General features: G+C 36.4%; 3 protein-coding genes across 4 annotated transcripts; 1 reads left to right on the top strand and 2 right to left on the bottom strand.

Annotated features, from left to right (window-relative positions):
- The first annotated feature begins 2,871 nt into the window (after positions 1-2,871).
- Positions 2,872-5,017, top strand: LOC147563421 (cytochrome P450 71AU50-like). Of its 2 annotated transcripts, none has more exons than XM_086637625.1 (2): positions 2,872-3,649; positions 4,164-5,017. In XM_086637625.1, the coding sequence occupies exons 1-2, from the start codon at positions 2,939-2,941 to the stop codon at positions 4,983-4,985; spliced, it is 1,533 nt and encodes a 510-aa protein (XP_086493751.1). In that variant the 5' UTR covers positions 2,872-2,938; the 3' UTR covers positions 4,986-5,017. The 2 variants fall into 2 exon arrangements, with proteins under 2 accessions (XP_086493751.1, XP_086493742.1); XM_086637616.1 differs by having other exon boundaries at positions 2,915-3,649; positions 4,161-5,017.
- Positions 5,018-16,789: 11,772 nt separating this feature from the next.
- LOC147563422 (uncharacterized) lies at positions 16,790-19,997 on the bottom strand. Its single transcript, XM_086637651.1, has 5 exons — positions 19,422-19,997; positions 18,456-18,549; positions 18,018-18,055; positions 17,745-17,880; positions 16,790-17,358 (listed from the first exon to the last, which is right to left on the bottom strand). Exons 1-5 carry the CDS (start codon positions 19,785-19,787, stop codon positions 16,943-16,945), a joined length of 1,050 nt encoding a protein of 349 aa, XP_086493777.1. The 5' UTR covers positions 19,788-19,997; the 3' UTR covers positions 16,790-16,942.
- A 33-nt stretch (positions 19,998-20,030) lies between these two features.
- Positions 20,031-23,443, bottom strand: LOC147563423 (uncharacterized). The gene is made up of 5 exons (XM_086637640.1): positions 22,576-23,443; positions 22,360-22,463; positions 21,655-21,826; positions 21,433-21,558; positions 20,031-21,109 (listed from the first exon to the last, which is right to left on the bottom strand). The coding sequence occupies exons 1-5, from the start codon at positions 22,762-22,764 to the stop codon at positions 20,429-20,431; spliced, it is 1,272 nt and encodes a 423-aa protein (XP_086493766.1). The 5' UTR covers positions 22,765-23,443; the 3' UTR covers positions 20,031-20,428.
- Positions 23,444-24,765: the final 1,322 nt, after the last annotated feature.

Here is a 24,765-nt window from a genome sequence, read left to right on the forward strand (position 1 = left end):
ACGTGAAATTTCAGATAACGTCAATAATGAATATGAATGCAATGTTTCCTTGATTGGGGATTGAGCTTGCCTACCCGAGACTTAGGTTTGAAAAAATCTACTGCAGTTGGGTTTTAACCCAGCTATTTTGTTTTTCAGGTATTGATTGTACACTCTGGTAAGCGTTGCTCGTGGATCCAGTTTGAAGGTCTCAAATTTTCGATTTCAAGGTGCTTAGCTTCAGATTTGGGATTTGGGGCGCTACAGTCCATCACCTTTTGTTATAGTGGTTGGAGGACCACAATGCAAACTTGAGGTCATAGATTCGATTCTCAATATCCTTACAAATTTTCACCTTCATGAGAATCGAACCTCTGACCTCAAGATTTTCAAAGTTAGCTTCTAACCACTGCACCAAACAATGGTGGACATGTCTGATTGTCTACTACACTCGTGTAGTTTGGTATTTTTTAGACTTTTTGTAGAGATTTACAAAACAAATCAGTTTTTGCTTGACACCGTTATTTGGGATTCACCAAACAAATCTTCTTGCATAATACCATTTTCACTATATTAAACAAAACGTAAATAAACCTTTGCATTTTATTGTTTAACTTCACGCAACTTAATTTAAGTTGCGTAAAAAACAAACGTAATCCTACACATATCTACACCTTCACTGAACAATTGACACATTAAGTATGTATTTGCATGGGGAAAAGAAACAACTCAAAAAAACGATTGATTGCTTATTTGTTTAAGTTCAGGATTAAATATCTCCTTCCTTCTATCAAATATTCTGTTTTTTCCCTAGATACTCGGGAAACTTTTTGAGTTATTTCTTTTTTGGCCTCGAGTTTGTGATCAACTTTTTTTTAGCCTCCTGTTTTTCGTAAATTCAAAATTAACTTTGTTTTGTTAACTCCGCGCAATTAACTTTAATGGTTAATTTTTTGTATTGCCACAATTACTCTTCTTATAAAAAATCATTTTGTAAATCCAAAATTGGTCACCTTTTGAAATATGGGTTATTTTTGAAATAATTTCAATTTTTTAGAACTAACTTGAAGGCCAAAATGAAGTAGAGGAGAGAGGCGATGAAATGGAGGAGAGAGAGTGACAGATGATGTGTCTTTAATATTCTTAAGGAGGGAGAAAGAGATAGAGAGAGATGTATTGGTTGTGGTGCAAATTATAAAAACATAATTTCCACCACAATTGACACATTAAGTATGTATTTGCATAGGAAAAGAAAGAACTCAAAAAAATAGATTTATTGCTTATTTGTATAGGTTCAGGATTAAATATCTCTTTCCTTCCATCAAATACTGTTTTTTCCCTAGATACTCGGGAAGTCCCCATGTATTCGTAGTTTTCTTAGAACCCAATATACTTTTTGAGTTATTTCTTTTTCGGCCTCGAGTTTGTGATCAACTTTTTTTTTAGCCTACTGTTTTTCGTAAATTCAAAATTGAGTTTGTTAACTCTGCGCAATTAATTTTAATGGTTATTTTTTTTATTGCCACAGTTACCCTTCTTATAAAAAATCATTTTGTAAATTCAAAATTGGTCCCCTTTTGAAATATGGGTTGATTCTAAAATAATTCCAATTTTTTAGAAACAACTTGAGGGCCAAAATGAAATTCATTTAAAAAAATTTAAGAATATTAAAGACACATCATCTGTCACTCTCTCTCTCTCCTCAATTTCATCGCCTCTCTCTTCCACTTCATGTCTCTAGCCACCTCATCATCTTTTCTGGAGAGGAGCCTCTTCGCTAGAGCTCTGATTTCCAGACGAAACATAGACTAGATCTTAAAATCTGAAAATCTGAAAACTTGTTAGTTGTAACTATGGGAGGTACAATGTTATCATATAAGTGTTATAAATTTTTCACGATTGATGTGACATGAAAATATCACATTTGGAGCGCCTAACTTAGACTAATTAGTCCGTTTCGGGTGTTATTTATAATATTTTATGTGTGTTTTCGTGTTAGGTGGCTTACATGGAGGTAGTCACGTAAGTCGGAATAAAAAGAACAAACTATCACTTCTATCTCATGCGGCCAAAACGGGAGAAAAGGATATCAAATGAATCAAACGACAAGTGGAGTCAATGACGAGCCCGACGGTGAAAAGGGAAGACGAATCGAAATTCGGACGGAGAATTTATGAAAGAAAGAAGTCCGGAGGTATTCTAGTCTTTTGTGAAAATTGAAGATGTAGAGACAAGGATGGAGGCACTCCCATGATTTTTAAATGAAAACCGAAACCCAAAGGCAAGTGCCCAAAGAAGAGAAAAGAAAGAAGGATTCTATGAGCACCTCCTTTAATAGTTTGGAAAAAGTTTTAGAAGGAAGCCAGGGTTTGTGTTACAAATTTTTCACGATAATGGAGTTTTTTTATCGACTTCACAAGCTGATTTTATATACTTTGCCACAAACAGTAGGCAAGAGAGAAAGGACTAATAAGTTCACAAAATTGTCAAAAAAAAAAAAGATATCATAAAACTATTGGAGTAATAAGTTCTTTTGAAAAATGCCTCTCTTATTCTCTGGTAAAGTTCTACTGAGGTTTCACTTTTCTAGACACGTGTTCTACCTCAATAATTTGAGTTGAAAAAGGAACTCCTATGTAATTTATGTAGTTAGTGAAGAAATTTTTCATGTTTTTTTAAGACATTTTACGTGTTGTGCCCTACGAGCCACGGCTCTCTCTCTCTCCCTCTTTCCAGTATATGTTACATCAATTTCAGAGGACTGGTCCTTTTAGTGCTTCTTCCTTAATTTTCAAGACTTCAAATCTCCACCAATTAAAGTTCTTATCATTAAGTAAAGGTATTCAATGATATTTCAAATAGTGCCCTACCAATATTCCAATAATGCATGTACCATAAATTTAGTGAACATATAAAACCATATGATTATCAACTCAAACTCTCAAGTTTTATTCAAAATATGAGTCTTCCTTGGATTGCTACTCTCTTCTTTTTACTTCTTGTATGTGTACTCTCATTCTCTTACCTCCTAACTTCTTTCAATGGGAAGAACAACCAACCCAACTATTCTCGGAACAGACTACCACCCGGACCACCCGGGCTACCCATAATTGGAAACCTTCACATGTTGGGTAGTCTACCGCATCGAAACCTTGATCGTTTAGCCCAAAAATATGGACCCATAATGTCAATAAGGTTGGGTAAGGTCTCAGCATTGGTAGTCTCATCACCTAAAATGGCTGAGCTCTTCCTTAAGACCCATGACAATATTTTTGCAAGTAGACATAAAGTTCAAGTAGCTAAGTACTTGTCTTATGGTCTAAAGGGGATTGCTTTTTCACCAAATGGTTCTTATTGGAGAAAAACAAGGAAACTTTGTTCTTTACATTTGCTTAGTACTAACAAGATTGAATCCTTTAATGGAGTGAGAAAAGAAGAGGTGAGAATGGTTGTTGAGTCGATCCGAGTTGTATCTGAGTCAGATAGAGGACTTAATGTTAATTTGAGTGAAAAAGTTGGATCAATTGTAGAGAATGTAACTTGTAGGATGGTTTTGGGAGTTAAAGTTGATAAATTTGATTTGAAACCTATTGTTCGTGAAGCTACAAGGGTAATAGGAGGTTTTAATTTAGCTGATTATTTGCCCTTTATTGGAGTCCTTGATCTTCAGGTATAATTGTTCACTCCTTTTTCATTATTTTCTTACAATTTAGGATATTTTACTTAATGACCCTGGGAAATTTTTATTAAGATATAGGTCTTATATTGAATTTATATTGGAGACAATCCCTGGCTAACCCTAATGATGTTATTTTGGAGTGGGGAAGGTGATCACATTATGCTCTACTAGTGTGAGAGATTTGTGAAGCCGTCCACCACTCTTTGGGGCATCCCTCTTAAGTCCATGAAGTCTTGGGATCGAGTCTCGGTGGAAGCGTTTTATCACCAAGATTTATCCCATGTAATTTAGACACTAAATAAAATAGACGTTGTCGGACTTTAGGCTCTTTGTTGTCGGGCTTTAGGCCTCTTTATTATTGGTTTAACTTAGGCGGTTATCGTGCTTATCACATCTTAATGATGTATCAATGCCTTGTAACGACTAACGTAGATCGTAGGTAAAAGAAATTTTGTTGAAACTACTAAACTGTTTGAATATAAAATTTGTAAATCGGATTAAGCAGGGATTAAAAAGACGAGTGAAGGCAGTTAGCAAAACCATAGACGAACTCTTCGAAAAGATGATTGACGAACATGTTCAAGATGCAAGAAAACAAAAAGATGATCATAGAGACTTCGTCGACGTATTAATCTCCATTATGGATTCCAAAGAAGAAAATGAACAACTAAACCGAGACAATATCAAAGCCATAATGTTGGACATGATATTAGGTGCCATTGACACGACAGTAACTGCAATCGAGTGGGCACTCTCGGAGCTACTGAGACAACCCCGAGTCATGAAACTACTTCAAAAAGAACTAGAAACGTTAATCGGTATGGATCGGATGGTAGAAGAAACCGATTTAGATAAATTGAAGTACTTAGAAATGGTTGTGAAAGAGAGCATGAGACTTCATCCTGTTGCTCCTTTACTTAACCCTCATGAATCTACTCAAGATATCAAGATCGACGGCTACGATATACCAAAGAAAACTGTAGTGATTGTGAATGTTTGGTCAATTGGGAGGGACCAAAATGTGTGGTCTCAAAATGCAGGAGAATTCTACCCCGAGAGGTTTGCTGATATTGATATAACTGTGGAAGGACATGACTTTAGGCTCATTCCATTCGGTTCGGGTAGAAGAGGGTGTCCTGGTATGGAGTTAGGTTTAACAATGGTTAGGTTGATATTGGCCCAACTTGTACATTGTTTTGATTGGGAATTACCAAATGGGATGTCTCCTAACGAATTGGACATGACTGAGAAATTAGGTTTATCTGTTCCTAGGGCCACCCCTTTGGTTGCCATACCAAAGTATAGGCTAGTTAAGGTGCAAGAATAGCTTGATGATATATGGGATTGTTATATTCAATATCCATAGTAAAGCACATTTTAGTTGGTAATATAGCATGTATGTTTCTCTGCAGGGAAGACAATTGTACTGAATTTATATGCAAGAAACGAATAAAACGTATGCAAGATTGGCTTGAATCTATCAGAAAAAAATTGGACAAAGAAAATGAATAAGCAAATAATCAATTTACTCTTGTTCATTCATTTATCTGCTCCAACCATACTTGGAGCTCTAATTTCACTCATGCATACTTCGAAATTAGTTTACTTAATCTTCTATTTGTTTCAGATCCTTCCTTACATGAAATGGTTCAAAATTTTGACCTTGGTCTTAGTGACACATTTTAGTAGCTTAACCATAGGCTGTGTTTGGGCATAAAGAAAGGTCTCCGGACCAGACATATTTATTGTTCAACCCAAAATTCACTTGATTGAAATTTGCCTCACAATCTTCATCTTCTCGTCACCTTCACCGCCACAACTTCCGACCGCCACCATTCTGACCATGGGGGAATGAGTTATAAGTTCATCGTAGTGAGAATACGTAGTAGGTCTCTGAACATGTCTATGTTGGAATCGGAGCCAATTTTGGCTCGACCCGACTCGTCAAACTCAGAAACCGAACGCGCCATTGCGTTCGTCTCGTCGAGCTCTTAAATTTAGAGCAAAGAATTACTCGAATCCGATTCCGGATGAATGAGAAATTCGAGTTTGAAGTTTGGGTGAAAAAACGGTTAAGTCAGGGTCTGAAACGTCAAACGGGACAAGTTAGATCAGGGGTCGTTTGAGCGAATACCACGCGCATCCAAATCTGTGGGCACATTTCGGGACAGATCAAATCCCATCCAACGGTGGGCGTTTTGACCGAGATTTTCACCCAGATCCGACGTCCCAGATTATAACCGACTTCTACAATCAGTTATACTTCCTGTTTGGTCCCTAATTCCGAACAGATATGTCTTTTAACCCAACAGACACTATGCATCCATTCAACTCCTATATAAACCAACCAAATCCACTCCAATTTAAAATCAATTCATTCTCTTCTCTTCTTCTCTTCCCTTCTAACAATTAGAGGTTCTGGTTAGCCTAGAATATCTAATTAAAGAAGTATTTTCTAGAGGTTCTGGATAGACTAGAATATCTAGAAAAGGAAGAAAGAAGTTCTTCATAGGTCGTCTAGAACATCAATTCAATTCATTCTCTTCTTCTCTTCCCTTCTAACAATTAGAGGTTCTGGTTAGCCTAGAATATCTAATTAAAGAAGTATTTTCTAGAGGTTCTGGATAGACTAGAATATCTGGAAAAGGAAGAAAGAAGTCTCGAGTGAAATCTGAATTTCCAAAGCATCTAGAAGATCATCCGCATCAGTCAAAGAGCTCATAATACTGACAAAGGTTCGCCCGCTTTCAGAATATAGAAGTACCATCTTAAAATTCTGAAAGGTTAGTCGTTGTATCCCGAAGGCATTCACCCTAACGTTTGGTACTGTTACGGGGGTGTAAAATGTCTTAAGGAAAGAGAATTTATTCTTGCCTCGACTACATTAAACACCTATCTCGGTTAGCCCGAAAGAAGGAATATTGACTTATCTTTATTCTTTAATAGTTTATCTCTCTATAAAGTTAGAGAAAGGAAACTCTGTCCGAATCAAGCCAAGACAGAGAGAAATCGACTTATCGATTAATAACCAGAGAACAACAATCTTAAGACATTTTATATAGCGATTATTTCTCTGGTTATAAGATATTAATTTGGCTTACTTTCTGTGTGTTTCAGAAAAGGAAATGGCACGAACAAGAACCACCCTACGGGTTCTTCAGCCTAACACCACATACGTGGAAAACCCAGAGATGTTCAAGGGAACTGACTTCGCTCTGAAGCAAAAGCGAGGCAAGTCGAGGAAAAGGCAAAGGCCTGTCGAATGTTACAAATGTAGAAAGCGAGGCCACCTAGCCAAAGATTGTCACTCCACATATGACAGTCAAAGGGAAAAAGCCGATAACCAAGCTTTATTAGCAAAAGACACCGAAAATCGGAATCACCGTCTAATGATTACTAAGTTCGAAAAGGCGTTTGATCTACTTCATAAAATGAACCTCTGTGCAGAGGCACATGAAGATAACCTGGTTAACAACCAGAGATGGTGGGTCGATTCTAAGACAAATCATCACGTTTGTAGTGACAAAAGCCTATTCTCTTCCTATACAGAGGTAGCCGAAGGAGAAACCTTATTCAAGGTAAACGGCTCGACCACCCAAGTCAAAGGAAGGGGAAAGATCGTGTTAAAATTCACTTCCGAAATAGAGGTGACTTTGACCGATGTACTCCATGCTCCAGACAATCAAAAGAACTTGATTTCTGGTTCTCTTTTAAGTGAGAACGGGTTCAGACTAATCTTTCTGTCAGATATCGTTATCATATTGAAGAAAATGATGTATATTGGAAAGGGCCACTTATGTGGGGGGTTATTTCAATTAAATGTTACCCATGTAATGCCAAAGGCACCTATTATTAATAAAATTAATAATTATGTGTATATTGTTGAATCCTCCAATATTTGTCACGAAAGATTAGGACATGTGAATAATAAGTCATTAAAGAAATTAATGAGCTTGGAGTTAAATTCCGAAACTCGAAATTTACTCAAGACGTACATAGTCAAAATGACTAAAACGTTATTCAAAGTCTTTAGACTTAATTCACAATGAACCCTATAACCTAAGAATGGTTCAAACATAAGGTGGAAAAGGCAATTCATTACCTTTATCGATGACTCCACTTGTTTCTGTTATATTACTTACTAAAGTGTAAGGATGAAGAAATCGAAAAGTTCGAGCTTTATAAAATCAAAGTAGAAACTCAACTTTGTAAAAAGATTGAGGCTTTAAGAAACGACTGAGATGGAGAGTATGAATCTCCTTTCGCCGAGATATACGCCAAGAATGGCATAGTTCATCAAACGGCGACTCTTTTGGTATAAAGCACAGAACATTAGAAGGGATAAAACTCGATCAGTGGAGATTAAAATCGATGATCAATCTAAGCTCGATAGATTTTGTGAAGTATTCCACTAAAATCTATTACTAGCCATGAACAGAAATAAGGTTCAACCCATGGTGACCATAAATGTTGACTTAGTTGATGACTCTTAATATCTTCTCGATAACAGAGACATCGGAAAACTAAGCGAAACATTGACCACCAAGTATCGACATAAATACTGGGTGTGAAACCGTATATCGAGAATACAGAGAGCGATCAATGATGAATACATGATCCTAAAGGTTCAATTCGATGACGAATCGAAGAAGACAACCACATAAGTAATCGGAGAAGTGTGTCAAGACAAATGTCAAAACCCAAACGGTTAGACAAGGTCGATGGCAGAATGTTCTCGTTATACAAATAGCTACGAGACGAAGAACTGTTCGAAAGAAATCATCGGTCTGAGATAATGAAAATTCCGTGAAACATTCTCGAATACAAAGTTGACGAAGAATGCAAAAATTCTGAAATCAAACTTGTCTTCAAGAAAGTAAGTTATTTCGTATAACATATTCAGGCGGTAAATAATTCTCTAGAAGGTCCTTAGGCCTGTCTAAGTATTACAAGGAATCCTCAGATATGTTTAACGGAAGGATTTTGGCTGAAAGATCTCAAGATCAGGAGTTATTATAAATAAATCCTTAAAGTCTTTGTAAGGAGGTCCCTAGTTTTGTATCATTACAGAATAGTCCTTATAAATCCTCATGGCAACCTAATCTTCTTGGATAGACAAGAGAATTAAGGTTGATAAGACGTAAAGTTGAATGTCTAGACGTGACTCGAATAGTAAATTCAAGGGTCTTGGTAAGATTTTCGATTCAAGAGTATGAACGAAATCTAGAGACGATAAAGGACAAAATAGGGAATGATAACTTTGATGATCATGCGGTAGTTTATTAAGACATAACTTAAGAAAGAGTTAAAAGAGAAACTCACCTTGTATTATATCTCAAGGTTCTAATGATCATAAATTATCATGTTATGGAACAAAACTAAACACACTACACTGAAGACATTGTGTACGAAAATAGTTTTGTCAAAGAGGAGAATCCAATGGTTACCCTAGAACTGTGGGGGGCAGATATTATTACATATCTGAGCGGTACCCTATATGGGATAGTATAAGATTCCACCCAAGTTGACGAATAAGAGAAAATACTCTTGAAATGTGGGGGAAACCGAGAAGGAACCGAAAAGCCAATTATAAAGAAATAAAATGGCATATAGAACTCCAAATTCTCCTGAAGATATAACGTCAGAATGACGTGAAAAGAGGGAAATTATAGAGTACCTCGGAAACCAGATTTAACCAATAAGAGTGTTTGGTCAATAAGGTTTCATTGAGTTAAGAACTATGGTTATATTCACTAAGTTGTGACAAGAGTCGGAAATCAAGTGTGTGAATATAAGTAATGACGTGAATGTCCAATTCACTCAACAAAATCTGGAAAAACACAAATGGAAAGAACTTCTCCTCCTAATCCTAAACTAAGTAACGAGATTCAACCGTGAATCATCTGTTCAAAAGAACAGACAATACTAGTTAGGAATAAGAAAGTGTTTAAGAAGATATGATTCGATGCTTTTCCAGATTGAATCGTTACTCATGATTGATAATCTAAAGTGCATGGTTAGACAGAGAATGGTAGAATAACCACTCAAAAACCAAGATAAGCATAAATACTTGAATTTGAACAAATTCAAGAAAGAGTTATCATAGTAACAAATAGTTCTTAGGTATCTGAGCAGACTCGTATTAATTGGTTGTACATATCATAAAAACGAAGATATGTGGACAACACTCGAATCTCAGATACAAAACAGTGGATATGACAAACCACTAAGGGCTACGATATCACAAAATCCTCAGAGGCAGACGTGCATAGCTGGATCAACAATGTAATCCTAAAGGCCTTGATGGATACATTGTTTTGGAGAAAGCAAAGGAAGTAGGTGAACTTCCTGGAGGATATTTGTTTGTGATTGAAGCCAGTGCACGCAATAAACATAAGTAGTTGTTGCGTAGGCACTAATACGGTAAGTCTAGAGAATTCAAAATAAATAAACTAGCACCGTAAAGCAATTGCTCTCAAGGAATGCATAAATTAAAATTATGCTCAATCCTAAGTTACCTGGCGGATCCGTAAAGAACAAGGGTGAACAAGAGAGTTGAAAATTGCATCATCAAGGGGAATGTGGCAAAAACGCCTAAAGTAAATGAGTAAAGGCATGGTGAAACCCTACCTAGATGACTGGAGATCCCACGATCTAGGTTCAAAGGGTAACTGAAGCTATATCCTGACTCGACAGTAACACTGTAAGAGATTTCTATCTCTTACCCATTCCTAGGATGATAACAGTGTTGCCTGCATTGAGAGGCTAAGCATTAAGCTTTTAATGAATCCGAAAACTTAGAACTTGATTCTAACGTGAGGTATAGCAGGATACCTTATTACGGATAACCTATATGTGTGTGAATTGATGCCGGTTCCGTGGGAAGGTCGTCTAGGCCGACTTCTCTAAAGCACACATGAATTCGGGATTGTTCAGGGCCGAAATGAACACAACCGAGAACCTAAATCGGTAAGGGATTAGCTGTGTGATAGCTATTCAGGTTTACAATTTCCAGGACTCAGTTCAAGACGATAAGTTCACTGCCGTCCTTGTAGACCTTGTAGTTATTCACTAGGAAAGGTTCAAAGTCGAAAGACTACCTTCTTCCGATGCAGCGAAGTTCCGCATATGAGCTCTTTTAGTGTCAGTATGTCAGTATAGTATGTTTGTATATAGTAAACCTCGAATTTTCATTCATGTGGGGGATTGTTGGAATCGGAGCCAATTTTGGCTCGACCCGACTCGTCAAACTCAGAAACCGAACGCGCCATTGCGTTCGTCTCGTCGAGCTCTTAAATTTAGAGCAAAGAATTACTCGAATCCGATTCCGGATGAATGAGAAATTCGAGTTTGAAGTTTGGGTGAAAAAACGGTTAAGTCAGGGTCTGAAACGTCAAACGGGACAAGTTAGATCAGGGGTCGTTTGAGCGAATACCACGCGCATCCAAATCTGTGGGCACATTTCGGGACAGATCAAATCCCATCCAACGGTGGGCGTTTTGACCGAGATTTTCACCCAGATCCGACGTCCCAGATTATAACCGACTTCTACAATCAGTTATACTTCCTGTTTGGTCCCTAATTCCGAACAGATATGTCTTTTAACCCAACAGACACTATGCATCCATTCAACTCCTATATAAACCAACCAAATCCACTCCAATTTAAAATCAATTCATTCTCTTCTCTTCTTCTCTTCCCTTCTAACAATTAGAGGTTCTGGTTAGCCTAGAATATCTAATTAAAGAAGTATTTTCTAGAGGTTCTGGATAGACTAGAATATCTAGAAAAGGAAGAAAGAAGTTCTTCATAGGTCGTCTAGAACATCAATTCAATTCATTCTCTTCTTCTCTTCCCTTCTAACAATTAGAGGTTCTGGTTAGCCTAGAATATCTAATTAAAGAAGTATTTTCTAGAGGTTCTGGATAGACTAGAATATCTGGAAAAGGAAGAAAGAAGTCTCGAGTGAAATCTGAATTTCCAAAGCATCTAGAAGATCATCCGCATCAGTCAAAGAGCTCATAATACTGACAAAGGTTCGCCCGCTTTCAGAATATAGAAGTACCATCTTAAAATTCTGAAAGGTTAGTCGTTGTATCCCGAAGGCATTCACCCTAACGTTTGGTACTGTTACGGGGGTGTAAAATGTCTTAAGGAAAGAGAATTTATTCTTGCCTCGACTACATTAAACACCTATCTCGGTTAGCCCGAAAGAAGGAATATTGACTTATCTTTATTCTTTAATAGTTTATCTCTCTATAAAGTTAGAGAAAGGAAACTCTGTCCGAATCAAGCCAAGACAGAGAGAAATCGACTTATCGATTAATAACCAGAGAACAACAGTCTACTCATAGAATCTGTATTCTGCATCAAAAAGTAGTGTGGTTCTGTACATATATCCTTCAAAAGAAGATATAATGGAAGCTATAACTTCGACATTATTATGCTCTTTCTTTTCTTAAGTTGTTTAACAACATAAATTGCAGTGATTTTTTTCAAGAACAAATAGGAGCTCTTATTCTTTTGAAAAAAAAATGACCAAGACAATAGGTACCCAAAAACTCCTAACACAGTAACACCCCAACAGTACAATGTATATTACTGTTTAAATACACCCCAAACTTTCCTATAATCCCACTAAACGTTTAAATACTCAATTTCACATGTGAAAAAAGTTTTTTTTCCATAAGAAAAGTTGACTCTCACATCATACAATTTTGGGAGATTTTATAGGGCCCCCTCATTTTTGTTAAAAGGCCTCTCCTTAATGATAATTTAGCAAGTAAAATGGTTCATGGGGAGGCCTTATAACAAAATTGGGGAGGCCTTATAAAACTTCCCTACAATTTTTCACGTAAAGCGAACTCTAAATGTGGCTCATAAAGAAATTTTCTGGGTCCGCCACTAATTAAGAGCACTACGCATTTCAAATCACTAAATGTTATATACGAATTCAAAATATTTGAACCGCTACTGCTAACTTCTTTGATACCTATCAACTCAATTTACCGAGAATTGCTCAATTATGTACTTCTCCTTTATAAGTAATTGAAATATGTGATGTTAATATCGTATATTTTATGATTCAAAAGGGGTTCTGACGAAGGGAACAGTTTCGTTCAACAAAGGAGTTTGTAGCTCAGTTGGCGTGGAACTTTGATGATGCGGAAGATGTCTTGAGTTGAGTTGGCTCATTCACAACATGGAATTATTTTTTGAAATTGTTTTAAATGATTATAGTATCCAAGGGCGCACCAGCCCAACATACAAAACGCATGCGCTTACGGTTTTAAGGTTTTATTACATATTTTCTTGCTTCTTTATATTTTTATCTAACTCTGTTTCTAATTTCTTTGCTGTCTTTCTCATTCAATTATTCTCTTTGTTTCTCCTCTTCTTCTTTTTTGTCTCTCTTAGCTACTAAATGCAATAGAGTTGTATAACTTTTTTTAAGTGCGCACATTTTTTTCCTTTTTCCCTATTAATTTCGTATGCAATACAATTTGGTGTTATTAAGAATTCAATAATAAAGCAATGAAAAGCCGAATGCCCACTAAAGTAGACTCAATTCTAACCAAATATGGAGGTCCTCCACCTACTATTCATCTAGTCAAATAGATCCCTTTCCAACTATCCGAAATTCAACCTTGTACGAAACCGTTTGGATCACAAATTCAACCTTGTACGAAACCGTTTGGATCACAACATTCCCACATCCTGCACTAAAAGAATCGTCCACAGATACAATACCTTTTAGTGCTAAGCATGCTTCAACTTTAAAAGGAACAATGGAAAGCATTGAGTGTCCCGGAAGGAAGAAAAGCCAGCATTTCATCAAAGCTTGTCACACAAATGAGAAAGTTGCAGACTCCCCATGTATACTCGAAAGATCTATAGTAGAGGACTTCAGTGTATTGTCTAGATAGCAGTAGAATGCTGGAAATACCTTACCTGTAAAATCAAGATGTGATCTACCACAACGGTATTAGTCATAAAGAGCTTATTGCGCCCATAGAGCGCGGTTAAAACTTAGAATATATAAATATTTTATGAACTTCACATGTCCATTTATCCATCATTTACGCCATACAGTAGGTAAGAGAGAATGGTCCACAAGAATGTCTCACTCTCTCTTTGCATTGTTACATCAATTTCACAAGAATGGTCCTTCTAGTGATTCTTCCTTGATTTTTTATCATGACTTCAAATCTCCACCAATTATAGTGCTATTCATTAAATAAAGCTATTCATTTATATTGCATAGAGTGTCCTACTATTATTCCGATTCACGAAGATGCTAGGTTCACAAAAGAACTTGACACAAATTTTGTCCAAATAACGTGACAAGATTTTTTTTTTTCAAAGTTTGACTGAACCTGGATCATTCTCTTTATGAGTCATTCGTCCTTCAACAGTCAAGATTTAATCAAATTTTTAAAGAGATTTGTCGCATCATTTCAACTAAAATTTTGTCAATTTTTTTTTGTGAATTTAGCATTTTCAATTCCAATATTGCATGTACTATAAATTTATGGGTTATTTTCCAAATGGCCTCCAACTTTGTGATCAGCTTCCTGCCTGGCCCCCTACTTTCGCAAAAATACCCATATGGCCCCCTTTCTCCGTTATCTTTAACTTTCCGTTACTCTCTCTCCTCCATCTTATTTTCTCTCTCTGCCACATCATTTGAAGATGCCACATCATCGTCTTCACCGGCATGGGTCGCCGGCCGGTCAAATTTCTGGTTGGCGACCTTTAAACATAAAAAAAAAATTCCCTCTCTCTCTAAAAAAAAAAATTTCCCTTTCTCTCTCTAGATCTGGTTCATGGTTATTCGAAGAGACCTTTGACCAGATCTAGAGAGAAAGGGGAAAATATATATATTTTTTTTTTAGAGAGAGAGAGAGGGAAAAAAAAATTTATGTTTGAAGGTCGCCGGCCGGCGACCCCTGTCGGTGAAGACAATGATGTGGCAGAGAGAGAAAATGAAATGGAGGAGAGAGAGTAACGGAAAGTTAAAGATAACGGAAAAAGGGGGTCATATGGGTATTTTTACTAAAGTAGGAGGCCAGGCAGGATTGAACATATAAAACCATATTATTGTCAATTTATTCTCTCAAGTTTTATCCAAACAGGAAATTGGGCCGGAGGCCCAATTTCTAGTATTTTTTTGTTAAAAAGACAACTCATCTTTTTAACTAGCTAGACCCCAAGTAAGTTATAAAAATAGGCTTGAAGGACATTTTTAAAGGCACCAACTTTTTAAGAGTCAAAAATACCCCTCATTCAATTAGAAATACCTAGTAATAATCTAACTAATCAATCAGGAATTTGAGTTTTTCTCATGACCGAACCGAGTTGGATTGTCGATGCTGATTAAAATTTTTGGGGTTTGAATCGATTTTGGCTATAAGATAGGTTGATGTTTTTAGGTTTTGGTGATTTAATCTATTTGCTTGTTGTTTGAAGAGGCTTTTAAGGGGTTTGATTTAGTTTTTGGTTCTAAATTCTAGAGAGAGAAAGTTTTATATACTTTCAATTGAAGGAAAAATTGATAGTGTTTCAAGGTATAATTCAACTTCTTCATTGCTTTATTTTCATTGAGTTATGAATGATGAAAGTATCGTTGATGCAAGCAATGTGTTTGATAAAATGCTTGAAAGAGATGTTGTTGCTTGGAATGCAACGTTAGTTGGTTATACAAGACTTAGATTGGTTGAAATAGCTATAAAGTTGTTAGATGAAATGCCTATGAGAAATATTTTTTCTTGGACAATCATAATTGGTATTTATGTTCAAATTGAGAATTTCAGAAAAGCTTTGGAAGTTTTTCGAAGAAATGTAAAATGATGGTGCTAGAGCTTATAAAATGACTATTATGAATTTGTAGGGGTTTTAGCTAGTTTTTCGATACAACATTCTATTAGATAAAATATAATAATTTGTAACAAATTTCATGTTAAATCAATTCAAAAACTAATTTGCAAACCATTTGCATGGCACTGCAAGGTGTCTGCAAGGTGTTTGCAAAGCTTTGCAAGGCTCTGCAAGGTGTTTGCAAGGCTCTGCAAGGTATTTGCAAAGCTTTGCAAGGCTCTGCAAGGTGTTCGCAAGGTTGTGCAAGGTATTTGCAAAAGTCATGCAAGGTGTTCGCAAGGCTCTGCAATTTGTTTGCAAGGCTATCCAAGGTGTTTGCAAAAACCATGTAAGGTGTTTGCAAGGCTCTGCAAGGTGTTTGCAAGGCAGTGCAAGGTGTTTGCAAGGCAGTGCAAGGTGTTTGCAAGGTATTTTCTTAGACTAGGGTTAGGTTGGTCTTTTTACTGAAATTGAAAATTACATAATTGCCATCAGGGAGGTGAAGCCTAAAAAACTTTGATGAATCCTTTTTAACCAAAGTCATAATTTCTTAGGGAGTTTTGGCCAAATCCCCCTTATCCAAATATGGGTCTTCCTTGGATTCCTATTCTCTTATTTTTTTTACTTCTTCTAGGTATACTCTCATTCTCTTACCTCCTAACTTCTTTCAATGGGAGAACAACCAACTCAACTAGTCTGGTAACGGGCTACCACCCGGGCTACCCATAATCGAAAACTTCCACATGTTGGGTGATCTACCACATCGGAACCTCGACTGTTTAGCTCAAAAATATGGATCCATAATGTCAATAAGGTCGGGTAAGGTCTCAGCATTGGTAGTCTCATCACCTAAAATGGCCGAGCTCTTCCTTAAGACCCATGGCAATATTTTTGCAAGCAGATATAAAGTAGTGCACTTCCGAATCAATAGAAACAAAAGATATTACAGCATCCAGATTCTAGACAGGTGGGAGTTCACGCTCAATAAGTGTCTACTATAGGTGCAAGCTCACTCTCGATAAATGTCGAGGTCTTTTGGGTTGACTCGTAGACTCTTCCTCGGGAACAAAACTCCATACCGATTTGGTTTGAGCCTAGTTTCAAAAGCTAGGACAATCTCGATAAAAAGGAAAAAAGAATCACTACTGAATTTGACGTTGAGGTCTTTTAGGTTGGCTCATGGAGCCTTCACCAGGAATAATACCTCATAGTATTTCAACTTCAATATGGGTGTCAAAAGCGGGCGCAATATGGCAATATGAATAACCAAAAAGATAAAAGGAAATTGTTACTGTAATTGACATAAATAAGTGTTTCTATAGGTTACAATATTTCTTGACTGGATTATTTAGCCAGTTGAATCAGAAGATCAAAACGAAAATTGATCGAAAATGAATTTTCATCAGATTTTACATGTAAATTTAGTAACTACAACTCTTCTGCAGGATTCAGAGTAAGAAGGTAAGCAAACAAGCCAAAAACAGGAATAAACCTAAGCTTTCTCACTATGTCAATCTTGCTTTCTTCTACATTATCAATGTTGTCACCAATCAACCAAGGTTGGAATATCATGTATAGAACGATATCCCAGACGAAGGCATACCCTAGTCGTTCTGATCCGAGATAACTTATCAAGTATTCCCATCGATCTGTTAATGTCCCAAAATCTCCATTTGTTCGACCAAAGCACGCCCATATTAAAGATAAAAGACAAACAGCTCCGCCGATTAGTCCAACAACAGGTGCACCATTGACCATCACAGTGCCAAATTTGGAGGGCTCTGTGGGAGCTGATTCTGGATTCGGTTCGTTAAGTCTGATTGCCATATAGGGTATAAGGAATGCTGTTACCAAAGAAACACAAAACTTGGTTAGAATTGAAGATACAGAGAATTGAGCGACGGTGTTCATATGTTTACGCAAGAGTGATGAACTATTTTTAGCTCCTCATAAAAGCTGGTTGAAGTTAAACAGAGTCACAGACGATTAGTAGGGCTGAAAAGTATGGTTTTAGCTGTGGATGACCTCCACAATGAGGTCTATAAGAATATCATTCACACGAAAAATCAACCCTCAGGTCATCTCTATGTAAGTGTTACAAGACTGGCTTTAGTTATAGTGTAAAAACAATAAAAAAAAACTGTGAAATGAACTCTGGTCTTCAAAAGGCAAAAGAATGAATCATAAAGAAGACAGCTAGACTAGAGAAGAAATAAGGGGTGGAAAATACTGTTTGTGAGGAACATCTGGAAACCCCACAAGACGTCTAATGATCCCTTGTATCTGTCTCTCTTTCGATCCGTGAACAACAGTGGAGCAAACATCAGTGTCCACGCTATCACGAAATTGAATAACCCTTCAGACATCTAATGAAAGCAAAAAAAGTTTGTATATAAGATTAGTATTCTAAGCCATGTAAACTCTATGGAACAGTGGACAGATTAAATGCAGAAAATAAACGAAACATTAGTATAGCTTTTGTTATTGGTTTAAAGATCCTTACCGGGTGTAAGACTGGGGCCTCAAGCAAATGAATCCCAACTACTCTGCCAAGAAACTCATGAAAATGTTATGCTCAAGTAGTCAAACTTTGAGTTGGAAAAAAGAAAAACTAAACAAAATATGCAAAGAATGGAGCCATTAGCAATCTAAAATATTGTAAGGTAGACGAGTGGCTAAAAGTTCAAGAAGTTTTCTAACACGACACTAGCTCAGTAGTACTTCAATGAAATGAGTAGGAAACATCTTGACTAGTTCTTTTTGTATTCTATAGTGATTTCAGCTTCTTAAAAATTGTGGACATCTACGTATTTGCTAGAGATAATTAGTGCAAAGAATGAGAGTCGATGTATGTCAAGTAATCGGCAGTCTACATCAGATTCATATATAACTATGCAAAATTATGTCAGGGCATTAGTGACTAGCAAAGAAGTCCACATACTTGAGTTCATCAGTGGCAAGACAAAGAAGAAATTCAGAGATAGGCCCAAGAGAGAATTAATTGTCTCTTGACTGATTGCCCATACTGGATCTCCCTGATACAAGAAAGATGAAAATGTAAACATAAGATGATAATGTAACTGGAACGAAGAACTAAAGCATTCGTCAAATAGTGAATGATTTGCCCAACTTGGAGTGAACGAACATAACGATAGCTTCAAAATGTTAAGACTGTTAGAGATTATCATTAACATATATGCATCACGCCCGAAGCCTTAGCAATTATCGATATTGTGCCTGTTTTGACACCCAAGCCCAACAGAAGCGGGGTTTTTCCCTGGCAAAGGTTCCACGAGCTCACCAAAAAAGGCTCAACACTTGCTAAGCTTTAGCACACACCTATAACCCAGGCTCATGACTCCCTCCCACGTGATCTAGGACGATCACGACATGGGTTTTATGTCTTCCTACTACTCGAATAGATCTTTTCATAGAGAAATAACCCACCCGTATGGTAACTGTAAAACCCCGTGCTTGATGGGCTCGCGCCCGGGTGTCAAAAGTTGGGACAACATTCATATTTGCTAAGGCTTGGGGAGTTCCATTATAGCAGTACTATATGTTGGAATTGGAAGCAAAGACAATAACATAGAAGGCTGATTTATATATCCATAAGTTTGTCTAAAAACTTGGGTATTGGCCAATCTTAGACATCTGCCCCTTCACTAGGAAGAGTAACCCTAGCCAAATGATAAAAGAACAAGTTCCTGGAAGCTAAGCAGATCTCATAATTAAGCTAGAGTTATGATTACCACTTCATACAAATTCCACAGTGATGCCCAAATCACACACTACAACAGAATCAAAGATGATAATTGAATAAACCCTAATCAATAATCAACCTACCCATGTCATAAACTTCAACAAACAGAAAGAAAATTTAGTAAATAAAGATGAAATGACTTACTGGAGCATAAGGAAGAAGAAAGAGCCAGATTATGTAGAACCCCTCAGCAGCCCACAATAGTAGTTGTAATGCTTCTCTTGAAAGTAAATTATCCTCATCCTTCTCAGGAAGATTGGAATTTCTAAACTTCTGAGATGACTTGCACAAAAATCTTACACCAATTTCATCTTTCTTTGTTAATATATTTTGATGGGTATGATGATAATGAAGCCAATTCTTATTGTTGTTTAGTGATTTTCTGGGTAAGAGTGGAGAGAATTGAGGATGAAAAAGGTGTGAAGATGATGGAGGAGGAGGAGAAGGAGGAACAGAGAATCTTACTGTTAGAATGGAGGTGGTGTTAAAAGATAATCCTGATATTACCATTCTTACTTTGAGAATGGAGTTCTTATCTCTCACCCTCAAGATGAAGAACAAGAAGAAGGAAGGTGAAGTATTATTTTTGTAAAGTGAAGTATTTTTTTTCTGCTGTGGAGCAGATTTTATATCCCAACTCAATTGAGTTAGGTGGCATTTTCTTAAGCACTTAAAAATGAGTCCAGTGGTAGAATGTTTAAATTAGACATTTGTTGATACATCAGAATCCCTAACACTCAAAGACTCAATACAAATAAAAACATCAAAACCTGAAATTAATCAAATTCATGAAACAACATCTTCACACTTCTCTTTTCTCTTTGAGGCAAACCCAAAACACTTGCACAGTAACCCTTGTACAATTTCAATACATACTTTCATACATACTTATCACTTATGTATAAGAAAAGACCAAAGACAAAAAAAAATGACATAGTCCATGATATAGTTCCTAGCTCTTACCATAGGCTTTTCTAACGAGTAATGCTAAAGAATAAGTAAAACTAGGCAGACTTTGGGTAAATATCCTACGCTGCATCCCGGGATTCGTGGTTCAGTGGATCAGAATCATTAGAAGCACGTATCACGACATGCCACATAAGATTTATGCCTAGAGTTTGCCTAGTTTTTGTTGCTCCCTGGCATTTTTCTTACCTTCGATAGCCTCCTCTAGTTCTCATGGAAATCGGTTTCCTCTGTAAGTTTAAGCGCTCCATTCGAACTTCCTCTTTAGAACTTGAAAATGTCTCTCGCTGTGTAGTCTTGGGGAATTCATTCTTAGTCTCATCGTCACTCTCATCGAACGTTATTATCTCCTCCAATGGCTTCCTCTGGTCCAATGGGTTTGCATCTAAATCCAAGCTCGAATTAGTCATTGACCTCTGCAGTTCTGTTGTGTTCTTACTTCCTTTAGGATACTCATGTTCTGCTTGAAATTTTCCATGGTTTTGTGCTAGTTCTTCATATTCAGATTCTGAACTGTAGTTATCAATTGGTTGAATCTTTTCCGAATCTGATTCAAGTTTAGACCTCAGAGGGTGAAAATCTTTGGACCTGCTGTTTCTTCCATGATTTTGTGGACTAGTCCAATCATCATCATCATCGAAACCTTTGTCATGAGATTCAGATCGAGATAGTTCGACAGCAGCTCTTGCAGCAGCTGCTGCATAAGCAGCTGATTCAAAAGCAGCTTGAGCTGCACTAGCAACATCTCTGTACTTTTTCGCTCTCTGTGATCCAGCAGAGTATTGGTCATTTTTATTCGTATTCTCTAATTCACCGGATGATTTCGGCTCAGGTTTATTCTGGTTATCGATCGATCCTGAACTATCCTGTAATCAACACAGATGAAAAATATAAATATTACTTTAAACAACTCAAACTTATGAGAAAAATGCTTGCGTTTTCGCCTCGTCTGAATCTGACTCGTCTGAAAATTAGCCACAATAGCCATTTCATGTTGTTTCAGTGAACGGCTATCAAACCAGACCTATTTTATGTCCGGCTCCAATGGGCCCAAAATCAACAGCCTTTCAAACGAGTCAGACAAAAACTAACATAGTGATATCTAATTTCTAGTCAGATCTCGGATCGACTAAGACAAAAGAAAGTAACACCATCATCTAAATTGATGGTACATTATTATCTAAAATACCTTCTTGATAACAGGACTAGTTTCTTCGTCAAGCTGAAGGGTGATGCCATTTTCAGAAGCAATCTCTTTTAGCACCTTCATTTTGATCTCCAAAATAGGTTGTCTGGTTGAAAGCTTTTGAACTATCTACAGAAACCAGAAAGCGCATATTAGTAAGATCATTTGGTACTTGAGTTTGCAGATTTCTATCGAACTTTATATTTAAATTAAAGATTTTTGTACCTTCGGATTAACTCCGCAATTGTTTCTTAACTCAAATGCACGAGCAGCAAAATCTCTACCATATTGAGAAGTGAAAACCTCGCGAATCTCTTGAAGTTCTGGGAATTCTCCACATCTTGATGCAGCAAAAATCAAACTTGATATTGCTTCTTCAAGTTCATTAGGACACTCTCTGCAACAACAAATTTATCATCAGAGAGAGGGCGGAAGAGTTTAACAATCAGAGCCCAAGCCCAGTGGGCACACAATTGTGCTCGTGGCGAATGCTCACAAGCTGTCCAAAAAGTCTTAACATGTATTGAGCTCAGGCGAGCAACTATAGCGCACACTCTGGACACTCAAGCCCAACGATTACGCGAGTTTGTTCTTTGTGAAGGCTCATGAGTGTACCCAAAAAATTTTGACATTTAGCTTGACGTTTTTCAAAGCGATGTGAGACTCTTACATTCCTACATCTATGATCGCCGGCCCTTGGGTCATTAGAGTTGGTATCTTCTCCGAGGGAGGGGTGTCTAAGAGTCCCACTTCCCTTGACAGACAGTAAGAGCCAAGGCTATAGGTGCGAGTTCAAGCTAAGTTCTTGGGTGGGTCGTAGAGCCTCCGCCAAAAACAATACCCGATTGGTTGTCAAAAGTGGGAACAATATAGATAATTAGCAAGGCTTGGTAAGTTGCAAAGATAGAGAGAATAGATAGATATACATACTTATTGTTTTCGATGAGATATAATCGTTCTAACAAAATATTAAAGTAACCTTCAATAATCACCAAAACGTCCAACATATTCTGTTCTTTAATCACAACTTCAACCTGAAAATCACAACAAAATATACCCTTAAGAACAACAAAACAATTGAAAATACAAATTCAAAATAACATCATTTTAATTGTGGGTAGGCTAGGAAATAAATAAAAAACTTACACGAAGAAGAGCACGATCTTGATGACCTAAATTGAGAAGTTGAACAACATCAGAGCGAGCATTACTAGACCGAACTTGGCGTTGGTTTTTAAGAACAGCAAGACGAGAGATTCCAAGGTTTACAAGACCCTTGAATTTTGAAGCTTTGAACACTCTTCTTCCAAGCAAAGCATCAAGCTTCCTGCCCATTTCGATTTTGATTTCTTCTTGTTCTTCAACAAAAGGGGTGGTGTTGAATTGTGAAATAAAGGTGGTGGAAATTGGTGGTTTTATATCTGAGTTGATGAAAGAAATAATGATTTACAGTTGTGATTACTTATGAGCTAAGTATTTTTTTATACATAATTTTAGAGAGAGAGAAAGAAGGGAGAGTTCACGCGGTCAAGGTGTGAGAGTATGTGCTGCTGCTAAATTGGAAGAAGAAAGAGTATAGAAAGAATCCAATAATTTATTAATGGAAACTTCTTTGTGGGTTGAAATGAAAATTTGGAATTTTTCTTATGGAGGATGTGAGAAAAAGTTAAATTTCATTCACACGCCTTCGACTCTTTCTATTTGGAATTATCAATGTGAATTAGATTGGATTTATTTCTCCTTAGGTATACATCATCTTTTATTATGTTATAAACAACTCTACCCTGTGTTGGGTTGCAGGATTCTTAACCAGGATTACTATCAATAGTAGGATTTGGTAGGAATCAAGAATCCTTAGTTTATTTGACTACCAAAAATCATATGACTCTTAAATCTTAGAGAAATGAACTCGAATTTTCTCATTTAGAAACAAAAGCAGTCTCCACTGTAGTCAGATTTTGAAAAAAATCTTGTCTTTTAGTGAATTTCACGTCAGCTGAGCACCCTTTTGGACACCGAGCTGGGCACTCTAGCATCTCCCTAAATCTTAAAGATTCCAAAGTCCAAATTTTGTAGTTGTCTAAAATCTCACCCTATCCTCTAAGATTTGATAGGATCTTAGATTAATAAACCTAGATTTTCAAGCTTAGAATCCAAATAAAATATTTCCTTCTACAAAATAATAATTTAAAAAAAAATCAAAAATCATTTTTTCTCAAAAAAATATTATTACCGAATAACTTTTTTTTCTGAAATCTTTTTTTCTTCCAAAAATCGTTTTTTTCCCAAAACCTGATTTTTCCGACAACGAATTCTTCCGTAACAAACTTTTTTCCCGAAATTCATTTTTTTTTACCAAAAACAGATGTTTCCTTGAAAACCGTTTTTTTATCCTAAAATCGTTTTTTTTCTCGAAAAACATTTTTCTTTCTCAAAACCGTTTTTTCTATAATTGAAATTCCTTAAAACTTTTTTGCTTCATGAAGACCGCTTTTCCCGAATTTTCTTTCCCAGGAAAAAACAGTTTTTGTTGAAAAAAAATGATTTTCGTGAAAAAATATATATATTTCAGGAAACCTATGTTAGCGAAAAAGTGTTTTTTTTCGAGAGACTTTTTTTGAAAAAAAATTGCAAAAAATGGTTCTCCAAAAAAAATTATGAAGAAAACGGAAGGTTCTCGAATGAAACTATATTGGAAAAATGAATTTAGAGAATACGATTTCTTCAATATTTCTTTCAAAGGAGCGTTTAAAAATCTCAAATAATAATAAATCCTAAGATTCTTTTCAGTTACCAAACAAACCAACAAAAATTATTTAGAGTCACCAATCGGCAGATACATGATTTCGTCATCTAAACACACCATAAAGTTTTATGTCACTTGTAATTTCTACGTAGGCAAAAGTCAGTGAGTCGGTTTGCCCATTTTGATTTTATTTATGTATAAGTTATATGTATTCCATTAATTTCTCAACAAAAAAAACAAAAATATGGGTTTGCATAATTTGGTACAAAACTATTGTTTTCTTTTTATTAATTATGTCAAGTTATTTTAAGTCGGCTTGATGAGGTAACAAAAAGTATAATATCTTAAACGAAAATAGAGTGTTGTCAGTTTTTCACGACAACAAAATTTTTTCTTCTTTATTTTTTCCCAACTCCGCCACCACCTCCTACCACAATTCCTTTCTCCTCTGCTTCTCTCTCTGTTAAACCCTAGGTTTCAACCGACTCAAACCCGAGAGAAAGAAATAATGGGTGGTCGGAAGTGGAAAAAAAAGAGAGAGAAAACATTTCAAAAAGAAAAATGTTAAAAATCGTGGACAATGTCACTTA

Source organism: Eschscholzia californica, unplaced genomic scaffold (assembly GCF_041429995.1).
Source record: "Eschscholzia californica isolate CP2 unplaced genomic scaffold, dmEscCali1.0.p SCAF_1, whole genome shotgun sequence".
In the NCBI taxonomy this organism is placed as follows: domain Eukaryota; kingdom Viridiplantae; phylum Streptophyta; class Magnoliopsida; order Ranunculales; family Papaveraceae; genus Eschscholzia; species Eschscholzia californica.

What these genes read in the sequence shown, in the direction of transcription:
- LOC147563421 (XM_086637616.1), top strand. Translation starts at nt 2,939, where the DNA reads ATGAGTCTTCCTTGGATTGCTACTCTCTTCTTTTTACTTCTTGTATGT. An exon ending in TTGGAGTCCTTGATCTTCAG is followed by an intron (nt 3,650 to 4,160) that starts GTATAATTGTTC and finishes AATCGGATTAAG; the next exon opens with CAGGGATTAAAAAGACGAGT.
- LOC147563422 (XM_086637651.1), bottom strand. Translation starts at nt 19,787, where the DNA reads ATGGTAATATCAGGATTATCTTTTAACACCACCTCCATTCTAACAGTA. An exon ending in TTCTTCTTCCTTATGCTCCA is followed by an intron (nt 18,550 to 19,421) that starts GTAAGTCATTTC and finishes TTCTTGTATCAG; the next exon opens with GGAGATCCAGTATGGGCAAT. An exon ending in CCAGATGTTCCTCACAAACA is followed by an intron (nt 17,359 to 17,744) that starts GTATTTTCCACC and finishes CTTTGGTAACAG; the next exon opens with CATTCCTTATACCCTATATG.
- LOC147563423 (XM_086637640.1), bottom strand. Translation starts at nt 22,764, where the DNA reads ATGGGCAGGAAGCTTGATGCTTTGCTTGGAAGAAGAGTGTTCAAAGCT. An exon ending in AAGATCGTGCTCTTCTTCGT is followed by an intron (nt 22,464 to 22,575) that starts GTAAGTTTTTTA and finishes TGTGATTTTCAG; the next exon opens with GTTGAAGTTGTGATTAAAGA. An exon ending in ATTGCGGAGTTAATCCGAAG is followed by an intron (nt 21,559 to 21,654) that starts GTACAAAAATCT and finishes TGGTTTCTGTAG; the next exon opens with ATAGTTCAAAAGCTTTCAAC.